This window comes from Narcine bancroftii, chromosome 9 (assembly GCF_036971445.1).
Source record: "Narcine bancroftii isolate sNarBan1 chromosome 9, sNarBan1.hap1, whole genome shotgun sequence".
NCBI classification, from domain to species: Eukaryota; Metazoa; Chordata; class Chondrichthyes; order Torpediniformes; family Narcinidae; genus Narcine; species Narcine bancroftii.
Genome location: NC_091477.1, coordinates 105,125,156 through 105,138,437, shown reverse-complemented (window position 1 = coordinate 105,138,437; position 13,282 = coordinate 105,125,156). Strand labels below are relative to the sequence as shown.

Genomic DNA, 13,282 nt, shown 5'->3' with positions numbered 1-13,282 from the left:
TTTTCCCAGGAAGCCCTGGTTTGACTTTGAAACCAGCTACCTGGATTTTGCTGTCATTTCTTGGCTGTGCTTTGATAATGGACTTTCTGAGTCCTGTGCTGGAGCTGGGTCTCAGTAGCATTCCTCAACATTTATACTGGGAAATATGCTCTCAAATTGTGTGCCAGGTTAGGCAAGGCATGGAATCCTCAAGTGCACTCATTTTCATTGGGCCTTTAGAGCTGTGGGAAAGGGAAGAATAAGCTCAGAATCAGGTTTGTCATCATGAAAGTGTGACAGTAGAATTGGTCATTCTTTTTAAAATTATGTTTATTCCCGTTAATTGTTTATATATAGTGCAGAACGTTTAATTGTTTAAAGAATTTAATTGTTTTTGTTTATTTTTTAAAGATTTTTTTTCATTGTTTCTGAAAGGTAGAAATGTTGCAAAATGTTGTCTGTTTTGATAATGCCTGAACATTTTCAGGTACATTTGGTGGAGCCCAATTGTTCTGGCCTGCTCTTATCTGTGATGTTAAAAGTTCTTGCAATGCTCAGGGCCTTGCCACTCAATTATGGGAACATCCAGGCAACAAGATCAACATTTCATACCTTATTGTTCGGTTAAGGAAGAAAGGAAGTGCATGGATCATACTCAGAAAAGTTAAGGCCATTATATCTTCTTCTTCGTGCAAAGCATTGCCACCACCTCCTCTCTCCCACCCCCCCACCCCCCCCAGTGTTTACCATTCTCTTCGACCCCCTGGTCTACTTGCTTCATTCCTACAACTATGGCTCGGTTCGACATCACCATCTACAAATTGGCTGATGATACCATGGTAGTGGATTGTATAAAAAGATGTGATGAGTCAGCTAACAGGAGGGAGATTGAAAACTTGGTCAAATGGTGCACCAACAATAACCTTGCACTCAATGTCACCAAAACCAAGGAGCTGATTGTTGACTTCAGAAAGGGAAAACCAGATGCAATAAGCACTATTTAGTGATTATTGGGAGAACCAAAAGCGGAGAGGGTGAGCAAATTTAAGTTCTTGGGAGTCACTATCTCGGATGATCTTTCCTGGACCCAACACACTAATGGCATCGAAAAGAAAGCAAGTCACCACCTCTACTTCCTTAAGAGTTTGTGAAGGTTTGGTATGACATTGGAAACCATGGCAAATTTATACAGATGTGCGGTGGAAAGTGTGCTGACTGGCTGCATCACAGTCTGGTATGGGGACATCAATACTTTTGAGCATAAAGCCCTGCAAAAGATAGTGGACATGGTCCAGGACATTACAGGTAAACCCCATCCCACCATTGGGAACATCACGGGGAACACTGCTGTCAGAGAGCAGCAGCAATCATCAAGGATCCACACCATTTAGCACACACTGTTCTCGTTGCTGGCATCACGAAAGAGGTATAGGTGCCACAAGATTTACACCACCAGGTTCAGGAAAAGCTGCTACCCCTCCTCCATTAGACTCCTCAACAACATACTTAATCAGGGACTCATTTAAGGACTCTTACTTATGCACTTTATTGATTTTTTAAAAAATTCTCTGTATTGCACACTCTGTCTGTTTATATTTGTTATCTGCTTACAGCTCTTTATTTGTTAGCATGTATACCCCATATCAGATATTTTTTTTGCATGACCAATAAGTGGTAATTCTGCCTGGCCCACAGGAAAAATAATTTCAGGGTTGCATGTATTCTGACAATAAATCTGAAATCTGAATCTGAATTTGGAACATTTCAAAAGTATTCCAAATCCTGGGAGCTACATAGCCTTTACAACTTGGAATTTATGTTAAAATATACCTATTTCCATCACACAACTACTTCCCCACAATGCAAAGCAAAAACATTTTTACACTTTATTAGTTTCCTTAATTACCTTTCCCACATATAAGGTCCAAAGAGATTCTCTGCAGCACTCAGCCACCGTTCCACTGTGCCATTGAGTTTTGCAGTTGCAATTTTTAATAAACAAGGTTCAGCCCAAACTCTGCTTCTGTATGTACAATTGCATAATTTATAAAAAAAATGAAAAGATGAGCTATCAGAAAATCTATCGTACACCTTTGATGAATTAATATACAAACCAAACAGAAAGCCAAGGACCATAAATCAAATCATCAAATTTACACCTCGGACTGTTTACAATTCTTAGAAAATTCCACAGGACTTCATCAGGTTTTGTTGATAACATTATAAACACAGAAACCACTCTAACATTTCTCATAGGCAGTCTGGCTCAGCTGGGAATACTCTGGCTAGAGTTTGACAGTTCTTGGCTCAAGACATAGCTGTTCTCGTGCTTCTATCTGGGCTGATACTTCACTGCAGTGATCAGACAGTTTGTATATTTAAAGCTAAATAATACCCATGTGCCATTGAACAGTGAGATATCACAAATGGGAGCATTAAACTTGAGAGTCAACAGATGGTAACATTAACATCCTATGCACCAATTACAAGGTAGGAGCAATCTTGTTATTTGGTTCTGAAAGCCACTATAAGGAAGGAGCAAGAAGTTGCACGATGAAGTACTGACATGCAATTGAAGAGGAACGTGCAAAAATTTAGACAAGCTGTTGGGTTGCAACCCAGAGCTGGGAAATAAGAAAAGCTAGGCAACAGAGTCTATAGTCTGAAGTAGGGTTGGAGAAGCCCTGTGGTGACACCAAGCATTGATATATTGGACCAAGGATTGAGCTATTGGAGCCCTGGAATGTTGGAAATCTTTAGACTACCATTTTAATTAAAACTTGTGGAACATTTCTGGTTCCATTGCATAAAGGCAGTCAGAGCCAGTTACATTGAGGGAAAACTACTGTTGAAGCAGAGGTGTACCGTAGGGAAGGAGGCCATTCTGTCCAATTGGTCCATGCTGGCTGTGCAAAAGTACAGTGCATAAAATGTTTAGCAATGTGCCAGGTGGCACACATCCAATTGAAATTATGTGCAAAACCACTGCTAGGAAAAAATGCTAGGAAGTTACAGAAGTAAAAAGCAGAACATCAGTAGAGACACTATGGATTCAATAAACCCTGCTGCTTCTGCGTCTAAATTTCAATCAGGTTATCTATGAATAATTAATTGCAAATATATTAATACATAGGGTACACCTGTTTCCAATGTACATTATTGACTTGGAGGAAGGAAACAAATATTATGGTAGCCAAATTTGGAGACAACACAAAATGGTGGAAAGGCAAGTTGTGAAGAGGTTACAAACAGTTTGTAGAGGGGTATTAAGTGATTCGGTAAACAGTTGGCTAATGGAATATAATATGGGAAAATGTAAAGTTCATTTTGGTAGGAAGAACTAAAGACAGAGCATTAGATAACTGAAGAGAGCAGCAGCACCAAAGGATTTGGAGGTCCTCGTGCACGAACACAAGAAGTTGAATTAAATAGTTGAGAAGGAAGAAACACTTACCGTGGACCTATATCTGCAGAAATGAGGTCTCCTGCTACCAATGCCAACAGATAAGCAGGTACTGGATATTCCATTTGGAATCGGTATATGTTCTCTTGCTCATCAAACGAGCTCTGTGTTGCACTCATTAATACTTTTATACCAGGTGGAACCTAAGAAACAAAATAAAGTAAAAAAGGATTTTTTTCCCACCAGTCTTGTATGTTCTCATAATCAAGGGTATGGAGCAAGCATTTAACAACATGGAGGAACAACAGAAGCTACAGGAACAAAGGAAAAAAAACAAGAAAAATTCAACCTCCTCCTTCAACATTCAGCACTTGGAAATGTGCCAAGAACTGTCAGTATCAGAACATACAAAATAAACAAACATGTTTAGATATTCAGCAAAGAAGACCGGCTGTGGCAGATTAAGCCTGATACTTGCGGAACAATTCAATCACCAAGAATTAAGGTGGATACAAGAACAATGCCAACTTGATATTTTTCATGGCTACATTGTCCTCCGTATTCCCGCTCTAATATTATGTAAATTCATGATGAAGTTGGCTTTCTTCACATGCAAAGGACATTAAGTTGGGCTCTGATACAGTATGAAAAGAGTCTAATTTAAATATGGCGAAAACACTTTTCGACCCATTGTATTTCTTGCTTTGCACAAATAAGCACTTGGCTCTCACGTGACTGCTAATTTTTCCCCTTTTGTGACTGCCTCTGTCAAGTTCATTGTCACCCAATTGTACAAGTAAATCCCGATGAAACAACATTCTCCAGTCCTCGGTGCAAAAGACATAGATGTACATCCAGACATAATACAGACAAACAACACATACGTAGGACAAGTATTCATTGAAACAAATATATTCGTTCATGGATGAGTCTCGAATGGTTAGTGTGAGCAGTTCCTTTGGTCATTCTCACTGCCTGTGGGAAGTTCCTCAGCCTGGTGGTGATGGCTCTGATCCTTCTTTATCTCTTTTCCTGATGGGAGAATCTGAAAGATGCTGTGTGGAGGATGGAAAGGGTCCTCAATGATTTTGTGCATCCTCTTCAGACAATGATCCTGGTAGATCATACTGATGTTGTGGCGGGGGGGGGGGCGGCGGGGGGGGTTGCTGCAGGAAGGAGACTCCATTGATATTCTCTGCCATTCTTATGGTCCTGTAGATTGACCTCTGATGCATTTCTCTGCAGCAACCATATCACTCTGTGATGCAGCCGGCACAGACGGTCTCAATAGAGCTCCTATAGAAGGATGACTTAATGGTGGCTGGTAGCCTTGCTTGCTTCAGTCTTCTCAGGAAATGCAGTAGCTGTTGCACCTTCCTGACAAGTGAAGAGATGTTGAGTGTCCATGATAGGTCACTAGTTTAGTGAACTCCATGGAACTTGGTGCTCTCTCCTCTTTTTACTCTCCTCTTTTTACTATAGAGTTGTTGATGTGCAGTGGAGGGTGGTTGTTCTTGGTACCCCTTAAGTTCACAATCATTTCCTTCATCTTATCCACGATGAGATTCAGGTTCTAACTCCTGCACCATTTAATGAGATATTACCACTTCTTCTCTGTAGTACAACTTAAAGCTGTTCCTGATGAGAGCAACTACTGTTGTGTCATCTGCAAACTTGATGACACTGCTGGAGCTGGCAGTGTTGGGTGGGTCAGTAGCGTGAACAGCAGTGGGCTGAGCCCACAGACCTGAGGTGCACCAATGCTCAGCACGATGGTGCTCGGCGTTCTGTTACCAATCCGGACAGGCTGTGTTGAGACCCAACAAGGACAGCTTCTCCACCAGCCTCTGGGGAATGATCGTATTCAACGCCAAGCTGAAGTCAATGAATAGCAACCTAGCAAATGAGGCGTTGTTCTCCAGGTGGATCAGGAAGGAGTGAAAGGACAAAGCTATAGCATCGCCTGTGGAACGGTTTATTCTATAATTCTTCTAATTAATGAGTTTGTCACATACACAAGTACTAAAATTCTTACTTGCAGCAGCCAAACAGGTACGCAAGATACACCATCAGCAATAGTATACATTTAATTATCACAATAAATATAAATATTAAAAAAATAAATGTTCACAGTTGCAATTACTGCAAGAAAAAAGTGCCATCTCAACAGTGCATAGAGATCTTTTGGTGGTCCTGGATTAGTTTATAGTTAGGGTTAGGAGTATGGGGAGATTCTCTAGCCTGATAATTGTATGATTTAAAAAACTTTCTTAAACCTAGGGGTTCTGGACTTTAGGCTTCTATACCTTCTACATGAAGGTAGCAGCAAGAAGAGGTTGTGATGGGGATCCTTTATGATGTTGGCTGCCTTCTGGAGGCATCATCTCATATACATAATGACATCAGAGACGGTGAGGTTATTGATCAAATGAACCAGAAAAATTAAGAAACCAAGTTGTAGATACAAGTTGAGTATGAGTATGACAAGTGATTTAGATCTTATGAGAAATCTTATAAACTTCCTTTCATGCTTGCCTATATCATTTGAAAAGTTAGATGATAAGATTTGACACTAGTATTTCACAATCTGAAATGCTCTAGCATCAACTAATAAATTTTTAATGCACATTTTGCAAGAAAATCCCCGAATTTCCACATGGAACTGTTGGTATTTCTTGTCTCAAGGTGCAATCAAGTTTAGGAAGTCGTATACTTCCAAACATCTGTTCACAAATAATTTTGCAACTTCTCTTAGCTATTGGACTCCTCCTGGAATCGGGCAGTGGAGTGTAAATTACAGAAGTTTTCCATACTAACACAGTGAATTTACCCAAAAATATGCATCAGTGAGGACTTGACCCAGGGACTTCTCTTCTGATTTCAATAGAAGTGAATGTGAAATAATAATATTTCCTTAATTGAGCAGATAAAATGCATGTTCATGGTTCAATGTTTTTATTTCTTTAAAATTTTGAAATAATCTTGCATATTTTTATAGTAAGTTATTTAACAGTGTCTGAAAGTCAGGTTATCCATAGAGCTGAAGTAGTTAAGACAGCAGTTGGTTACACCACAAGTAAAATACTTCTTTCAGCATCTTCATGGAGGTCTTACATTGGCCTCCCACATCATGGGTTTTACAATTCTGCCCAAAGCAGTACCTCACTGTTAATCTTGAAACGGTCACTTTCCATCAAGTTCTAGAGCCAAGGCATGTTTTTTTTTTGTAGGCGGCCACAACCACGGGAAATTCTGGACAATTGCTGTCAATTTGCGTTCAGACCCACAAGGTTGTGACTGCCATTTTTTTTTAAATTAATGAAGTTATCACACTGTCACCTATGCAATCAAAACCGCCATACAAACCGTCTATTAAACTATTGCAAAAGAAACGGGGCAAATCCCTGAATGGAAAAACTGAGCATGACTGCCAAGTAAAAATAAAAGTAGCTTGCAAGTAGCCTATATACAAGCTGAAGGTGAGTCAGGAGACTTGAGGACTATTTAACCTGACAATTTCGTACATTTAATGATTAATGCCGTAATTTTCAATTTTTTAAAAATTCAATACATTTTAAAAATAATATTGGATGAGTGGCTGGGTGGGGGGGGGTGGGGGGGGGGTCAGTGGTATGGTGTAGCTATTATGGCTATAATCACTGACAAATCCCAGAAACAAGTGAAGAAATTGCTGCCTGCTCATTTGGTTTAGTTGTGCACACTGTAGGGTACAACAATACTGAAGAGAATAAACTGAAGTACTGTCTGACACTTTGGTTCTTTGCCAAACCACAACTTTTACTCAGCCTGTCGGGTTTCTGTCTAAATACTAAACTGGCTGCCCTTCATTTGATGCCAGCAGATTATAAACTGTGTACCTTCTAATTTTCTTCAACTGTTAAGGTGGTGAAACAGCAAAAATATACCTGACGTGAAAGCGTTTAACAAGAACCAACATTTGACACCAGTCACAATTTCACCATTTTTTTTTAGAAAATCACTTACTTTTTTTTACAAGTCCCTTTAATGAAAGTATTATTTCAGATACAAGAAGCAATTTTAACTTAGCCTTACGCACAGAAACAAATGAGATCAGATATTACACAGTACTCACCAATGAAGCCAATAAAAACTTGTGTTGTGCAGGAAGAAAAACAATGTTACACTTAATCTCTTGGTTTCCCCAGAATCAAGTTATGTTAATAATGATAATAATAGAGGCTGAGAGTTTGAATGAATTTTTAGTTTATGCAAGACCAATCAGCACACCTCAAAGCACAGTGAAAATGGAGCTATGTGAAATGGTAGAGGCAGAACTGAGTGTTATCTGTCTACATGTGGAACTTGAGCAAGTATATGATGCCATTAAGGAACAGAAGTGTTAGTGATTTACCTCTGTAAAAAATTAAGTGGAAACAATGGTGTATTTTTTCAATAGATAAGAACATTTGTCAAAGAATCCATTATTGCACATTAAAAAGTGAAAACTCATTTTTGTTTTAAAACAAAAAAAAACTTCTGTGAAGCTCACTGCATCAAACCGAATGAATAAAAATCCTTTGCTTTGATGAATAGGGTTTCTCATTCCAGTTGCCATTGGATCCTCTGGATGTTTAAATCCACTCCTACCTCTCAATAGAAAGCAAAGCAAAATGTAATCTTCATCTGAAGCAGGGTTGGAGGTCAGTTGTGGTTGCAAATTTTAAATGATATATTCCATCATTGTTATCGAATACATTTTTAAAATAAGTATTCATTATTTAATACAAAACCTGAGACAAAACTTGTGAAATTAGCAGTATCATTTAATTCCAGGCTGAAGAGCAGCAAAGATACAGAACAAAGAAAGGTCAGATTTTATATTTCATCTGTACAGAGAACATACAAGCTAATGTCTTGCAAATATTTAAACTTTTCCACTCTCACCTTAAATTCATGCTCTATAGTACTCTCTGAAAAAGATTCTGTCTACCCCATTTGACCCTCTCATTCTTGTACACTTCTGCCAGGTTTTCCCTCAATCTCTGATGCTCCAGAGAAAACAATCCAAGTTTCTCCAGCCTCTTCTGGTTGTTAATATTCCCCAATTCAGGCAACATCCTAGCAAACTTCTTTGGAACCCTCTCCAAAGACTCAAAGTGGCAATGTTATAGGTTTAAGATGAAAAGGCAAAAGTTCAAAGGAGATTTACAAAACATTAGAGACACAGGAAGCAAGTTTTGCTTTTACGTAAAGTGACAGGTTCCTCGTAGATGATCCCAGATGATGTAAAATGTTTAAGAGGTATTTAGATAAACACATAAATGGGCAAGGAATAGACAGAGCAGACAATGTGTAGACAGGTGGGTTCATTTGGACTGACATCGCTGCTGGTACATGTTTCTGTACTGCATTGTTCTATTTTCTAAGTTGTTTTCAGTCCTGACCCAAAGTTCTTATCCTCTCATTATTTCACTTTTAAAATTGACTCTGCTAAAATAAGTAGAAATTTTGAATGAACCTTTTAAATCTTTGTGCACTGATGGTCTAATTTTAGCATCGATCCAAACTTTGATTTAATGCACTGTTTCTTCAACCTTGTGACCTGGCCAAAAACTATTGGTACTTGGGAAAAAATATTTAAATTTTATTATTGTATTTTTTATAACTATTGAAAGGGTGCAATACTTTATTTCAGTGGTTCCCAATCTTTTTCTTCCAACTCACATACCACTTTAAGTATTCCCTATGCCATAGGTGCTCTGTGATTAGTCTTTGGCTTGGCTTCGCGGACGAAGATTTATGGAGGGGGTAAAAGTCCACGTCAGCTGCAGGCTCGTTTGTGGCTGACAAGTCCGATGCGGGACAGGCAGGCACGGTTGCAGCGGCTGCAGGGGAAAATTGGTGGGTTGGGGTTGGGTGTTGGGTTTTTCCTCCTTTGCCTTTTGTCAGTGAGGTGGGCTCTGCGGTCTTCTTCAAAGGAGGTTGCTGCCCGCCAAACTGTGAGGCGCCAAGATGCACGGTTTGAGGCGATATCAGCCCACTGGCGGTGGTCAATGTGGCAGGCACCAAGAGATTTCTTTAGGCAGTCCTTGTACCTTTTCTTTGGTGCACCTCTGTCACGGTGGCCAGTGGAGAGCTCGCCATATAACACGATCTTGGGAAGGCGATGGTCCTCCATTCTGGAGACGTGACCCATCCAGCGCAGCTGGATCTTCAGCAGCATGGACTCGATGCTGTCGACCTCTGCCATCTCGAGTACTTCGACGTTAGGGATGAAAGCGCTCCAATGGATGTTGAGGATGGAGCGGAGACAACGCTGGTGGAAGCGTTCTAGGAGCCGTAGGTGATGCCGGTAGAGGACCCATGATTCGGAGCCGAACAGGAGTGTGGGTATGACAACGGCTCTGTATACGCTTATCTTTGTGAGGTTTTTCAGTTGGTTGTTTTTCCAGACTCTTTTGTGTAGTCTTCCAAAGGCACTATTTGCCTTGGCGAGTCTGTTGTCTATCTCATTGTCGATCCTTGCATCTGATGAAATGGTGCAGCCGAGATAGGTAAACTGGTTGACCGTTTTGAGTTTTGTGTGCCCGATGGAGATGTGGGGGGGCTGGTAGTCTTGGTGGGGAGCTGGCTGATGGAGGACCTCAGTTTTCTTCAGGCTGACTTCCAGGCCAAACATTTTGGCAGTTTCCGCAAAGCAGGATGTCAAGCACTGAAGAGCTGGCTCTGAATGGGCAACTAAAGCGGCATCGTCTGCAAAGAGTAGTTCACGGACAAGTTTCTCTTGTGTCTTGGTGTGAGCTTGCAGGCGCCTCAGATTGAAGAGACTGCCATCCGTGCGGTACCGGATGTAAACAGCGTCTTCATTGTTGGGGTCTTTCATGGCTTGGTTCAGCATCATGCTGAAGAAGATTGAAAAGAGGGTTGGTGCGAGAACACAGCCTTGCTTCACGCCATTGTTAATGGAGAAGGGTTCAGAGAGCTCATTGCTGTATCTGACCCGACCTTGTTGGTTTTCGTGCAGTTGGATAATCATGTTGAGGAACTTTGGGGGACATCCGATGCGCTCTAGTATTTGCCAAAGCCCTTTCCTGCTCACGGTGTCGAAGGCTTTGGTGAGGTCAACAAAGGTGATGAAGAGTCCTTTGTTTTGTTCTCTGCACTTTTCTTGGAGCTGTCTGAGGGCAAAGACCATGTCAGTAGTTCCTCTGTTTGCGCGAAAGCCGCACTGTGATTCTGGGAGAATATTCTCGGCGACACTAGGTATTATTCTATTTAGTAGAATCCTAGCGAAGATTTTGCCTGCAATGGAGAGCAACGTGATTCCCCTGTAGTTTAAGCAGTCTGATTTCTCGCCTTTGTTTTTGTACAGGGTGATGATGGTGGCATCACGAAGATCCTGAGGCAGTTTTCCTTGGTCCCAACAAAGCTTGAAAAACTCATGCAGTTTGGCATGCAGAGTTTTGCCGCCAGCCTTCCAGACCTCTGGGGGGATTCCATCCATACCTGCTGCTTTGCCACTTTTCAGTTGTTCGATTGCCTAATATGTCTCATCCAGGGTGAGGACCTCAACCAGCTCTAGCCTTAGGGGCTGTTGAGGGAGCTGGAGCAGGGCGGAATCTTGGACTGAGCGGTTTGCACTGAAAAGAGATTGGAAGTGTTCTGACCATCGGTTGAGGATGGAGATCTTGTCGCTGAGGAGGACTTTGCCGTCTGAGCTGTGCAGCGGGCTTTGGACTTGGGGTGAGGGGCCGTACACAGCCTTTAGAGCCTCGTAGAAACCCCTGAAGTCGCCAATGTCCGCGCTGAGCTGGGTTCGTTTGGCGAGGCTAGTCCACCACTCCTTTTGGATTTTCCGGAGTTTGCGCTGAAGATGGCTGCATGCGCGACAGAAGGCTTGTTTCTTCTCTGGACAGGACGGCTTTGTAAGGTGAGCCTGGTGGGCAGCTCGCTTCTTTGCCAGCAGCTCCTGGATTTCCTGGCTGTTTTCGTCAAACCAGTCCTTGTTTTTCCTGGAGGAGAAGCCCAGTACCTCTTCAGTGGATTGCAGTATGGTAGTCTTCAACTGATCCCAGAGGGTTTCAGGGGACGGGTCTGTGAGGCGGGTTGCATCGTCGAGCTTTGCTTTGAGGTTTGCCTGGAAGTCTCCTCTCGCTTCGTCTGACTGCAGGTTTCCAACATTGAACCTCTTTCTGGGGGCTTTACTGTTCCTGGGCTTTGGCTTGAAGTGAATGTTGAGCTTGCAGCGAACCAGCAGGTGGTCAGTGTGGCATTCCGCGCTAGGCATGACCCTGGTGTGGAGCACATCTCGTTTGTCACTTTCTCGCACCAGGATGTAAGTGTGATTAGTAAGGGATTGCTTAAGGTGGGATGTGGGTGGAAAGAAATAAATTTGAAAACCACTGTTTTAATCATGCCTAACTGACTCGTTATGTGCACGGTTTCATCTTTTTCTTTGGCTTGGCTTCGCGGACGAAGATTTATGGAGGGGGTAAAAGTCCACGTCAGCTGCAGGCTCGTTTGTGGCTGACAAGTCTGATGCGGGACAGGCAGACACGGTTGCAGCGGCTGCAGGGGAAAATTGGTTGGTTGGGGTTGGATGTTGGGTTTTTCCTCCTTTGCCTTTTGTCAGTGAGGTGGGCTCTGCGGTCTTCTTCAAAGGAGGTTGCTGCCCGCCAAACTGTGAGGCGCCAAGATGCACGGTTTGAGGCGATATCAGCCCACTAACGGTGGTCAATGTGGCAGGCACCAAGAGATTTCTTTAGGCAGTCCTTGTACCTTTTCTTTGGTGCACCTCTGTCACGGTGGCCAGTGGAGAGCTCGCCATATAACACGATCTTGGGAAGGCAATGGTCCTCCATTCTGGAGACGTGACCCATCCAGCGCAGCTGGATCTTCAGCAGCATGGACTCGATGCTGTCGACCTCTGCCATCTCGAGTACTTCGACGTTAGGGATGAAAGCGCTCCAATGGATGTTGAGGATGGAGCGGAGACAACGCTGGTGGAAGCGTTCTAGGAGCCGTAGGTGATGCCGGTAGAGGACCCATGATTCGGAGCCGAACAGGAGTGTGGGTATGACAACGGCTCTGTATACGCTTATCTTTGTGAGGTTTTTCAGTTGGTTGTTTTTCCAGACTCTTTTGTGTAGTCTTCCAAAGGCACTATTTGCCTTGGCGAGTCTGTTGTCTATCTCATTGTCGATCCTTGCATCTGATGAAATGGTGCAGCCGAGATAGGTAAACTGGTTGACCGTTTTGAGTTTTGTGTGCCCGATGGAGATGTGGGGGGGCTGGTAGTCTTGGTGGGGAGCTGGCTGATGGAGGACCTCAGTTTTCTTCAGGCTGACTTCCAGGCCAAACATTTTGGCAGTTTCCTCAAAGCAGGACGTCAAGCGCTGAAGAGCTGGCTCTGAATGGGCAACTAAAGCGGCATCGTCTGCAAAGAGTAGTTCACGGACAAGTTTCTCTTGTGTCTTGGTGTGAGCTTGCAGGCGCCTCAGATTGAAGAGACTGCCATCCGTGCGGTACCGGATGTAAACAGCGTCTTCATTGTTGGGGTCTTTCATGGCTTGGTTCAGCATCATGCTGAAGAAGATTGAAAAGAGGGTTGGTGCGAGAACACAGCCTTGCTTCACGCCATTGTTAATGGAGAAGGGTTCAGAGAGCTCATTGCTGTATCTGACCCGACCTTGTTGGTTTTCGTGCAGTTGGATAATCATGTTGAGGAACTTTGGGGGACATCCGATGCGCTCTAGTATTTCATAACTCCAAAGGAAATGGGCCAATGACAATTTTTCTCAAGCAAAATATTTTGGTAACGATTGGGTCTTGAGCAGTGGTTCTCAACCTTCCCTTCCCACGCACATACCACCTTAAGCAATTCCTCACTAATCACAGAGCACCAATGATATAGAGAAT

General features: G+C 42.6%; 1 protein-coding gene across 1 annotated transcript in view; it reads right to left on the bottom strand.

The window, feature by feature from the left end:
• Positions 1-13,282, bottom strand: part of rnpepl1 (arginyl aminopeptidase like 1) — a 48,743-nt gene that overhangs the window by 19,311 nt on the left and 16,150 nt on the right. The window contains exons 3-4 of the mRNA XM_069897149.1: positions 3,434-3,585; positions 1,886-2,002 (exon numbers count right to left, since the gene is read on the bottom strand). Coding sequence (XP_069753250.1) covers positions 1,886-2,002; positions 3,434-3,585 — 269 coding nt within the window. The remainder of the gene's footprint in view (positions 1-1,885; positions 2,003-3,433; positions 3,586-13,282) is intronic.